Source organism: Amphiura filiformis, chromosome 17, assembly GCF_039555335.1.
Source record: "Amphiura filiformis chromosome 17, Afil_fr2py, whole genome shotgun sequence".
NCBI lineage: Eukaryota > Metazoa > Echinodermata > Ophiuroidea > Amphilepidida > Amphiuridae > Amphiura > Amphiura filiformis.
The window spans coordinates 60,089,512-60,101,953 of record NC_092644.1 but is presented as its reverse complement, the minus strand read 5'-3'; the positions used below and the strand labels follow the sequence as shown (position 1 = coordinate 60,101,953).

The window sequence follows — 12,442 nt, the reverse complement described above, 5'->3', positions numbered from 1 at the left end:
TGTGGGGGTGTGTGTGTATGGATGAAGGGGGGGGGTTGTGTAGGTGGACCACAGTGGACCACTCTGCAATGGGGGGTGGACCATCCTCAGTTTCTGGAGGTCTACGTCTGCAAATGACCGAAATTGCTTGTCTAATGTATTTGCGAAATACATCCTTTATCATACTTGAGATTTGAAGTCCACATTTGCTAAAATTGCTAGCCAAAATCAATCAACTTCGGCAAAGGTTTGAATTTCATTCAGCTTAAAAACATGCAAATTCTGGGTCGGTCGGGTATGTAGAACAGGTTTTTTCAACCCTTTACAGTGTTATTAATTAATTAAGCAGGGCTCCACATGCCCCACCTGTACCTGGTGTTACTTATAAACTGGCCTCAAAAAGATACTTATAATTTTTCACAAGGTCATATCTTAAAATCATGTCCATGAAAATGAACACAAATTGCACACAGGATTACTTCAATACTCTACTCTAAACACTGGTCAGTAACCAAACAGTTGCCCAACTGACACAACAGCAAAATGCACTGGCATGGAACAGCTTCCTGGACCACATTCACAGCCCAATAATTGGCACCCAACACAAGAAATCTGTGAGTAAATGGAATAGTGTGGAACAAGACCTGTTTCTTGAAGAAAGTGTGTGAAAAGCAGAAGCTGCCCCGTTCCACACTATTCCACTTTTGAAATAATCACCTGTGTAAGGATCTTGTAGGCATTCTCACAGATTTCTTTTGCAGGGTTCCAATTATTCGGCTGTGAATGTGGTCCCGGAAGCTGTTCCGTGTCAGTGCATTTTACTGTTGTGTCAGCTGGACAACTGCTTGGTTACTGACATGTGTTTAGAGTAGGGTATTGAAGTAATCAATATCATGTGTGCAATTTTTGTTCATTTTTATGGACAGGATTCTAAGATATTACCTTGTGAAAAATTATTTCTTTTTGAGGCCAGTTTACATGACTTAAAAAAACCAATACTATCAACAGATATAATAAACAAAATAATTTATTTAAAGGTTAAAAGTGAACACAACTATGATGCAGAGTGTTCCTGGAGCAAAAAGACATACATATGAAAATAAAAATGATGAGGCTTTAATGTCTCTGAAACACAATCTTCAAAATGTAGCTAAATGTCATGCATGTAGAGAAAAGTGATCTTGGAGCAGAAAAGCAATACTGAGCATACGATATGTTTATATTTCAAGAGCATTTGGCATTCATTACGAGGAAAGTATAACCTCTATCTTAAAATATATGAAACTAAGCATGGTCACATAGACATTTTGTGTCAAAAAAGTGGACCAAATTGACATTAATGATCAGAACAGTAGCCAGGAGGTTTGTGCTTAGGCCTTCAAAGGGGTGTTCCCCTGACAAAAAGGTCCACTTTTCAAGGAAAATTACTAGAGGGACCCCTTTTCACATTCTGAAATTCAGCAATCCTGCAAAAATATCTGGACGACAGGTGATGGTTCAATTCAGGCCCGTACGCAGGATTTTTTTTGGGGGGTGCTGATTTTGAAAAAGTGGACCTTTTTTCCAAGGGGGGGGTAAAAAGGGCATTTTTTGATGAAAAACCCGTAAAAAACCTGATTTTTTTGCTCGTTCGCTCATAAATTGTCATATTTTGGGACTTTTTGTATACATTTGCACATTTGGGGTGCGACCGCACCCCCGCACTTTCGTCTGGGCCTGGTTCAATTACATTCAATTTTACCTTTCTTACTTTTCCCATGCTTTCCCAGTCCAATTTCACCTTTATACAATTTCTTTCTTTTGACCATGTTTACCCGTTGACCCCCATTCCTTTCATATTGTCATCCTTACACAAATGATCGGGCATTACAATTATTAGAGCGAATTTGCAAAGTCCCAGTTAGTAAAAAGTTTAAGTCGCAACCAGTGGCATAGATTTCTTTTTGACATGGGGGATACGATTGGAATAAAATTCTTGGAAGTATAGTATATCCAGTACTTTTTGGCAACAGTATAAGTTTATGGTACAAATGTTCGCGAAGTGCGCCAAAATATTGCGATATTGAAGCTAAATTGGTGAAATATGGTGGAAAAGTGAAATAAAGTCGCGCGAAGCGCACAAAAATTGGCAGGAGAGGCCATGTGGCTTTCATTGGGGAAATTTACCAAAAATGGGCCCAAAATACAAAAACGTCGGTCAGCATGCTCCACAGCCTGGCAAGGGAGGGGAATGGCTCCTTTTCTTCTTCGTCCTCTCTTTCTCTCTCCCCCTCCCTTTTCTCTCTCCCTCTCCTCTTTCTCTTTTTCCTTCCTTTTACCTCTTTTTTTGCAAATTATAGGGGGGGGGGGCAATTGCCCCACCTGCACCCCTGTGGCGTCGCCCCTGGATGGTTCATCACACGTAGTGTGCTTAGGAAGGTGGCCTTTGAAGGTTTAATTAGCCTAATTGGGTAGACGGTTGAAGGTGTCTGAGTATGGCCTTTGAAGTCGTTCTCAAAAGAATTTCAGTTCTTTAAAACACTTAGGCTCATCCGCAAAAGGTAAGTGTAAGACACTAAAATTTTTTTTTTAATTCGAGAACAACCTGCAAAACATGTATTGTCCTATGAGTGCAAGCCATGTCAGGTACAAGTATAGCCATTGACACTTAGAATCAGTTATTTGCAGCTATTTTATCATTACTATATTAATTAAGTTACAATATAATTGACCTATTTATGCTATTTAATCATTTGGTGGAGCAGTAGCAAGTTTGGTGTAGAAATCTCTTTCAAATAAAGCTGGGAATACATAGCATTATACATAAGGTATAGAAAAATCTTAAGAGTTAACTAGAGTATACATATTATTACATACATAGCTGGTTACATACATGGTTACATGTTACATATTGTCCCGCATCTTGTATTGAATACTTCACATGATCACAATTTTGCAAGAACACAGAAAAGCAAATCACTTAAATTTTCTAATACTTCTGTGGTCTGGGTATGCGATGATGATGATCGATCACGTAGAGGAGGCAAAGTCCGGCTCCTCCCCTTTTACACGCCAATGACCAATGGGTCAACCGTCTTATTGTCATAACCGTTGATCATCCAATCAGTGTGATTGTTTATCATTTCTGGGTTTACGCGTCTGTATGCTCGGCTCATAATGCAGAAATGCATAATGCAGACCACAGAAGTATTAAAAAATTATTTTAACACTGAACCTTACTTACTTTTAAGTTAATTAAAAACCTTTGAATATTATATATGAGATACATATGAGGAGTGATCCAAATGTTACTTCTTTTTCTGTTCAATCTTATACACAGTCACTTTAATGTCCGTTTCTTTAAACACCTGTTTAATGACATCAGTAACAGTTGGCCATTTCAGTCCATCTAATCCACATCCAATACAAGGCATTGAGAGATGCCGAACATTATGACTCTCACAATGTTGCACCATAGCTTCAAGGGTACTCTGCAGGCTGTCATATGTTGGCTTCTGCCAGTATTTGTCTTTGGTTATCTAAAGATAGCAAGAAAAATGATCAAGATCATCACCAACATCAATCTAATCATGATCGCAATCAACATCATCAATCATCGTCATATTGAAATGTAATCTCACCAAATAGTAATAAACCCTTTTCCCTCCTTAGTCCCTCCTTCTGAAGTATAAATAGCAACGTCAACGTATGCTTTCAGCAAACGCTAGCGATTTGAAGCTGATGCACCCAATGAAATTCACACTGATGTCTCTGCCTCATCATGGTGAAAAATGGTGTAGCAAGTCTTTTATGTTGCATCAGGATTTGTCAAACTTTGATATGTATGATATTAAAATGTCAAGAGGGGAAATGGCCGTTGGTACATCTGATGCCATCGGTAGATGACAGGCCTTGATGGAAAAAAATTTGGTTCAACAAAAGGCAATCATTTTGTGCATTTGAAGAAACCAAGTACATGTTGCCGCATTCTAATCAGCTAATTGGCCTCATTTATGTCACTTTTTAGGTGAACAATTTTAGGTTAACAATTCACAACTTCAGCAAGAAATACTTCTGTTGATAACTAGTTTGTGTGCCCCCATCCCCCGGTTCTGAAAACCTGGCTATGCCACTGACTCTCTCCTCGCTCTCTTCCTCTCTCCATTCCTTCTCAGTATAAATAACATGATAACATGATAAGTTGCATTGGTAGTATTTGTCAGACTTCAATAAGTTTATTAAACATGTCAGACGGGAAATGTACACAATGTATGAAATGTCATCTTACCAGATAGTAAATAAACCTGCCTTCCCTCTTCAAGACAGCAACACTACCAGTCTTGACACCTAAACATCAAATAATCACAAGTATGTTTTTAATTTAGACTAAATATATGTGGTGGCAAGGTGGCATACGCCTCCACCAAAATGTTTTTCTTTGCCCCCCCCTGAATATCCACTATTTTGGGCCATCTCAATCACTCAATTTTAAGAAAATTTTCCTGCCCCCCATTCAACTTGCCACCACTGCTCATCATAGCTGAAATGGACATGACTAATGGGTTAACATTTTTAAATTAGCTACATTTATTTTTTTGCATATTTGGAGTTGAACAAATTATAGTTGTGTCAAAAGTAACCATGAGTAACGGGCTATAGCACATGAATTAGGGAAAGCTCCGAAATCTCAGTGTAAAAGCATGGAGCGTAAACTGTCTCATTTGCATATATAACAAGGAACAACCAACGCCCTTTATATCAATTTTGTTGATACATGGTTTCTCATAATTAGTACAATACTATGTGGAATTACTTAAATACTACCTTGTTTTTTCAAATCTTCGACACCACCAAATTTTTTCTTAAAGATGGTGGCAATTCCTTTCCCCATTCGAATGTCTTCACTTATGCAATGAGCAAGGCTGTGACTGGCAGGGCACTTGAATAGGTCACCTTTGACCTCTTTAAACTCAAAACCCTGATTGATGAAGAGAACAAAATACAATGTGTTATGAAAGCTCATTATTTAGTCTTTATTTTGTAATGCCATGATTTACTGTGCCAAAAATGTATCCTTACACTCGAAAAAAGTCCTGATTTTAAAACTAAACCATATTTTTAATAGGTAAATTTAGATGCACTGTCTAATCCCGCATTGAATCCAGTTTTAAAAGTGACAAACTGCCCTATTCAAAAATTCACGGACTAGACTAACAAAAGGAACAAAAGAAAACTGAAACAAAAGAACTGGAAAATAAAATAAAAGTTGTGAAAAGTACATGGACGAAAAAACTGAAATAAAAACTTACTGCTTTAAATAAAGCTTGACTAAAGAAACTGTGTTGTCTCTTTTTGTTGCGCTTGGAAAATTTGAAATCTTTTCGCCTTGTCCTTTCCAGTGGAAATCCAATCTACATCCAATCCCCATTCAAATTTTGTCAAATTAAAATGTTGTTTACCTTCCCTAAACATTGGTGCTGCCACTGTATATGGTACCTACTTTCTTTCCATCTGTACTTTTTGATGCTGAACTGCAGACTATTCCTGAATCTGGCTCATCTGTACCACCTGATGCTGATGAGTGTGTTTTCTGTTTCTTGGCAGGATATTCATTTGTTGTAGCTGCTGCAGGTTTTTTAATCAAATACTTGTCCATGGTAGCACAAAGATGTCTCACTTTTGCGCAAAACATAAGCTGTGGAATTTATAGAAGTGAAATTTAAACCTGTATGAGGAAAATATCCTTTTTTTTATGGTCATGGGGAGGGGTACTCAATGACAATATGGTCATATGGGATGATGAGCCACAAACATGGGTCACATTTTTGGCCATTTGGTAATAAATGAACCCTTGGATGGGTCAATTCTTCAAAAGTTTCTAAAAATCTTTGTAGCCAAAATTGTATCAATTTGACAAAATTGTTGGGCAAAATCTACCAATTTGTGTTAAATTTGGCCAAATTTCTTAGTTTGTAATGATCTTGCCAAATAAAAAACAAACAAACAAAGCATTGTCTCAGCTTTTTGGTACAATTACAGTTTACATGATTTGATGTGCTCACTTTCATTGTATGAACTCTATCCTGGATTAGATATCTTGATCAAATCAGTCAAAGAGAAAGAGGTACTATACTCTGATCAACTTGTAATAGGTGGAACTCATAACTTCGTGGATTGATATAGAATAGAATACACACAGTGACAGCTACACTACAGCACAACACAAACTGTGCTTTGCATCACTCATGCATGATTTTGTGAATTAATTTATGCCGGCATAAGTTCGGACTTTTTGACTCACACAGTAACAAAAACCGAATAATTTTCGCCTATTTATACGAGCTGATCATACTTATCATATATAGTAAAAACCTCTTCGACTGATTTGATCGAGATAAAGAAGTTTTAATAGCAAGTCTCTCAGGTGGTAACACTAACAAGCCCGGGCTAACAAGTGATTCTTGTAGCACTACTTTCGGGTTCTGTTGCTTTAGAATATCCAGAGAGAATTTCAAAATACGGAAGTCAGTAAACTTCATGGCAAGCGGTCCGTATTTTGAGCCATACAAGTTTATGTGGTGAACTAGTGACGGCCACATGCTATTTCCACTTTTTGCGGTAATTTTGCAAAAATTCGCTGATTTCCCCCTGAAATTCACCTTGCCCCCCGCCCCCAATGCCCCTCCCCCGAAAAAAAATTCCTGGCGCCGCAAACTCACTGCATTTGGGCCTGTCTGACTTGAGCCTAACTTGAGGCTTGAGCATTCAAAGTTGTTTAAATTCACCTTTTCGGTAAATCCCATAAGCCTTTGCGAGTACACCTATAACTCGTCATTCTGCGTCACGCCGCTCCGCGCCGTTTATTGAACATCGTTACTGTGCATTGCAAGTCGGCGTGACGTCAAATGACGAGTTCTCAGTACTCGCAAAGCCTGGGATTTACCGAAGAGGTCAATTATTTCGCTGCTTCACCCAATGCTATTAACCACGACCCTAACCCCAAATCTAACCAACAGTAACAGAAGGTACATCCTCTCATCATCATGATCAAGAATAACTGAATTAGACATTTTGCCTATAAATAAGTAAGCTTGACAGCAAGCACTGGCCACTGCAGAACTGACAAGTCCAACGAATTCATCAGAAGCTGAATTTTGGACCCAGAATTTTCACTGCAAATTGTACTACAAGTATACTATGATCACTTGCAGAAGAATTGTTAGAACACGTTTAACATTTATTCCTTTATAATAACCGTTACCTGATTTCTTGCAAGGATTCTTCCTTGCGATAGATATATTGCAGCATTCTCATACCTTCTCCAATCATGCAATCGTCCACATGGCGAATGATCACGTGGGTTTGTTTACATCGTGACCGCCCTCTGTGGGCGGTTCATAATGTAGTCTCCTCCGCAGCCAGTTTGGTTAGTTGTGTGGAGGGAGCGGAACCAAACTGGCTGCTGTGGAGACTATTCATAATGTCACTGTCAAGGGGGTACAACTATGGGTACAAATTATTACGCTGTATAAGCTTGTATAAGTTGTGGAAGTTTTCTGCAAATTCAATTCTAGGATGGTAGGCTTCAAATTCAAATACAGTGGTGTAGCCAAGGGTGTTGTCTCGGTCCCAGCCGGTTTGTGAAGTTCCTCCGCACACCGACATCGCCCGGTTAATAGCTGTTAATAATTACATTATACAGCCAGAGACACTGAAATGAATACCCGGGATCGATACACGTAAATGTGCTATGCACGATTGATATTCAGATGATAAATCTTTGGATACCTGGGTAGAAAATGAGGAATATCTCCCGTAAATGATTTCGTATAAAGAAACCAGAGGCTGGTTCCTTGCACTTGAACATATAGGGGGCCTATGTTCAACGGATATGATAGTTGTTAGCTTGCGTCTTGAGAAAGAAGCGTGCGTCTTGAACTCATAAACTGACAAAAATATTCTGATTTTCTGATGTGAGCACTTAATCACATGGCGTATATATGTTCACTCACACACAGCGTAGTGTGAGCACTCACCCACATGGCGTGGGCCTATACAAACTCACTTACACACTAGAGAAGTCAATTACCGAGGTATTGACAGTAGCCTTAGTCGGGGAGTCCGGAAAGGTCGGAACAAAATGGCCATGCGTGCTGTAGATTCAACCTACCATGGCGATTTCTGCCATGAAGATATCGGGGTGATGACACTGCTCCGTCACATTGTTTTGCGACGAAGGAGCACAAATCGGCTGGGATTGAGACTACCAATGGGGAAGCAGCTGCCCCAGTGAGAAGTCTTGCCCCCCCCCCTGGGATCTATGAGGGACAAATCCAAATCCACTGAAGTTAATCTTTTGAAGGGGGTACTAAAATTGTTCAAAAATTGCTTGCTCCCCTCTCAGTCTGCCAAAAAGTGCTTGCCCCCCCTCCCCACCCACACCTCTTGGTCTGACAAATAATCCCCCAGGGCTCATAATTATTGCACCGCCCTTAAGGGATCTAAAATGAGCGTTTATTGCGTTTTGACAGTATTTTTTGTGGGACATGAGAGCACCTCAGACCTATCGAATTGCATTCTGAATACGAAGTATGTCTTTCTGATATCCAATTATTTTCATTTTTTTAAAATCATAATATAATACAAATTTTATGACAAATTATAAAAATTTGATATTTTTCAAATTTTGATATATAACAGTACTCGAAGTAAATTATATAAATCTAATGACATATTCTTAAAGTGTATGTAGCAGGGAGGAAAAGCCGACGGTCAATTGAAAATTTGGACCTTTCATATTGAAGATATGGATTTTTTTCCCAAAAAGACCTATTTTTTTTGGTGTTTTGGGGGAAAAATCCATATCTTCAATACGAAAGGTCAAAATTTTCAATTGATCGTCGGCTTTTCATCCCACCTACATACACTTTAAGTATACATCATCAGATTTATAAAGTTTACTTCAAGTACTGTTAAATATCAAAATATCAATTTTAATGATTTGCCATAAAATGTGTATTAAATTGCGAATTTCAAAAATCAAAATTATTTGATATCAGAATGACATTCTTCGTATTCAGAATGCAATTGATATGTCTGATGTGCTCTAATGTCCCACAATAAATACTGTCCAAACGCTTCATACCCCAGCCCTTAAGGGAACTGGAATGAGCGTTTAACAGCATTTTTTGTGGGACATGAGAGCACATCAGACCTATCAAATTGCATTCTGAATACGAAGAATGTCTTTCTGATATCAAATAATTTTCATTTTATAATGAAATTCACAATATAAATGCAAATTTTATGACAAATTATTAAAATTTGATATTTTTCACATTTTGGAGATATAACAGTCCTCGAAGTAAATTTTATAAATTTAATGATATATATATTTTCCCCCAAAAAGACCTATTTTTTTTTGGTGTTTTGGGAACAAAAATGCATAGCTTCAATACGAAAGGTCAAAATTTTCAATTGATCATCGGCTTTTCATCCCACCTACATACACTTTAGGTAGAAATCACCAGATTTATAAAGTCAACTTCGAGTACTGTTAAATATCAAAAATATGAATTTTTAATGACTTGCCATAAAATGTGTATTACATTGCGAATTTCAAAAAATCCAAATTATTTGATATCAGAAGGACATTCTTCGTATTCAGAATGCAATTCAATGTCTGATGTACTCTAATGTCCCACAATAAATACTGTCCAAACGTTCATGCCCCTTCCCTTCATTAGCGGGCCAATTTTCTTTTTTTTTCCTCTCTCTCATTAGTCTTGTTTCTTCAAAAAACTCTCATGCCCCCTGGAAATCAGATGAACTTGGTGTATGATTTGCCCCCTGGAAATCAGATGGTGCACCCCTAATCTGAGTTAGAGTATAATTTTTTAACCTAATATACTGAAATTCAAGTCCATCAAATTGATTTTTTAATCTCAATTTCAGGATTAGTCTTGGATTAGTGTCTACTTTAATCAAATCACACAAAATTAAAACTCACTGCAACAAAATTGACTATGGAATTGTATTTCCATCACATTTAATACCACATGATATATAAAATCATAATTGCTACTTAATTACACATAAAATAAGCATGGGCATGTGGACCTTATTACCAAAATGTCTTTGGTGTGTTTTTACACAGGGTGAGTGGAAAGGAAACAGATAATTATAACTATATTGTTCTTTAAAGTGATGAGCAGGGGGAGGGGATGAAATCATGGGGGGGGCAGAAAATGGGCTTAAAATTTAGCATTATTTTCCACAAAAAGTGACATTTTCAGGGATTTTTGTTCCGATTGGGGTGGGGTGGGGGGAAAGTCCCAAGTTTGGGCACCACCACTTAAAATGAACATTGCTTGTTTGAACATTTGAAAGTCTTTACCTAGAATGTGTAATTAGGTCCAGTGTAGTGACATGAAAAGATCTCTTTTTATGTGAAACACAATGATTACAATTTCAATTAAACAAAAGTTATTATAGAAGATTATTTCATTTCATACAATGTAACAGGGATAGGCTAATTGTTTTCCTGCTGCGAGTGTCTTCGTTGCATGTATACTACAATATTGCAGCAGGCTGAAAAAATTCATTTAATTATGCATGCTGTTCTTTCCAGTCACAGTTCGTTCCTTCATTCTGATCCGTTTCCATTAATTACCTTGGATTGCAATGCGAGAAGTTACTTGTTACTCCGCTCATAGGCAATAGTGTTAGTCTTTATGCAATATAATTGGTACAGAGCATAAAGCCTTATAATCATATGATCATGGGTTCGAGCCCTGCGGTGTCATGTGTGCTGCGTCTTTGAGAAAGGCACTTGAATAACCTCTTATCTACTCCTCTTCTGTACAAATAGGCAATGTTGGACATAGCCGGTATCGCGGAGCAAAATGCTACTCAATTTTAATCACTTTGCAACACAATTTTGGAAATGTGCAGCAATTTTATGCCACAGACTTACAAAGTGAAGTGTGCAAATGCAACAAAAAAGTAGTGCAAGCTGATAATGCTACACATAAAAAATGTCTTGTGTCCAACGCTGCAAATGAGTGGCATATTCGGATTTATTCGCCCCAATAAGCGAAGCATCCAGGGTGCTAAAGTTGGTCACTTTCAGGAGGTATTTATACACATGTAAACTATTCCAGTTGAAATCCATTCACCCCTATGGAAGACATGACCTTAATCTCCTACACAGGGAATGTGACTATCAAGTTTTGAAATCTACACCCCTTGCGTGGGAAATTAAGGTCATGTCTTCCATAGGGTGTATAACTGGAATAGCCCAATTGTTATAATGCATAATTTGCCACTGTTCAATCATGTTGTATATGATTTACCGGTTCTATCCTCATCTTGCATTTGTCAACATCTTATATTGATTCCTAATTCAACTTGACATATGGATTTTAAAGGCCCATTCAGTGATTTGCTCAACTGGACGATCATAAAAATCATCAAAATTCAGATTTTGGTACCTTTTTGTCATTGTCGTATGTACTAACATAGCCTGTTAGTGGTTCAGCTGAAAGCTGTGTATTTAAGACAAAATAAGGCATTTACACATAATGAATATGTAATCTCTATACTGTCAGTATATAAATTAGCTACATGTATTTGAATGGGGCTTCAACTTCGTCAGTACTCCTGTTTTCTTCGTTTTTTGCCAAATTTTTAGTTTCAAAAATATCAAATGACAATTTGAATGCCTTATCCTTCACTTTTAATCAATTTATGAACAATTTTGTTGCACTTGCGCTGGGATCACTGAATGGGTCTTTAATTACTCTGATATGCAGCATGGTCATGATCTGATTCAATCAGACCAAAGTCAGCAATAATTGAAATAATCAAGATATAGGAAAATTAAGCCTGGGCAAAAAGAAAAACGTAAGAAAATAATACATATGAAAAGTTAGTAACTTTACAACATGCCAAGGATATGAAGATTTCAACATCAAGAAGTGCAGTTACTGAACAAGTAAGAAATGGTAATAGCTCAATTTTTAAAATGTCTGACTTTGGTTTGAGTAGATCAGATCATGCTGATGAAAGCACCAATTTCATGACTGTGGTGCTGGTGTATTATAGACTATGTATACGACCTACCCTAACCAAACAATTTTTTTTCTAGACCATTTTTCATCCCGATGTGGCAGTGATGTCAGTGCACATTTCATTAGACGTAGCTTCAAATGGCTAGCATTCGCTCAAAGCGCTGGGGTAAACATGCACACATAGATGGCCACACAAAACGGCTGCCTCAACATGTTGACATCACTGCCACATCAGGGTAGAAACTGGTATAGACCAGAGTTTTCACTATATAAAATTCAATGAAGGTTCTTTACATTGGCCGGAGAGAGTGAAAGACCATGTGTACTGGGTCCTAAGGCATATTTGTGTGAATAATACTGTTAGAGTGACTATAAATTCATTACCAAATATCCCTGGGAAGTATGTAACCTAT

At 37.6% G+C, this 12,442-nt stretch overlaps 1 protein-coding gene across 1 annotated transcript; it reads right to left on the bottom strand.

The window, feature by feature from the left end:
• Positions 1–1,785: 1,785 nt before the first annotated feature.
• On the bottom strand, positions 1,786–5,650 carry LOC140138087 (ADP-ribose glycohydrolase OARD1-like). Its single transcript, XM_072159963.1, has 4 exons — positions 5,459–5,650; positions 4,783–4,936; positions 4,247–4,305; positions 1,786–3,497 (listed from the first exon to the last, which is right to left on the bottom strand). Exons 1-4 carry the CDS (start codon positions 5,648–5,650, stop codon positions 3,267–3,269), a joined length of 636 nt encoding a protein of 211 aa, XP_072016064.1. The 3' UTR covers positions 1,786–3,266.
• Positions 5,651–12,442: the final 6,792 nt, after the last annotated feature.

What these genes read in the sequence shown, in the direction of transcription:
- LOC140138087 (XM_072159963.1), bottom strand. Translation starts at nt 5,650, where the DNA reads ATGTTTTGCGCAAAAGTGAGACATCTTTGTGCTACCATGGACAAGTAT. An exon ending in AAAGTACAGATGGAAAGAAA is followed by an intron (nt 4,937 to 5,458) that starts GTAGGTACCATA and finishes TTCATCAATCAG; the next exon opens with GGTTTTGAGTTTAAAGAGGT. An exon ending in GCAGGTTTATTTACTATCTG is followed by an intron (nt 3,498 to 4,246) that starts GTAAGATGACAT and finishes TGCTATCTTTAG; the next exon opens with ATAACCAAAGACAAATACTG.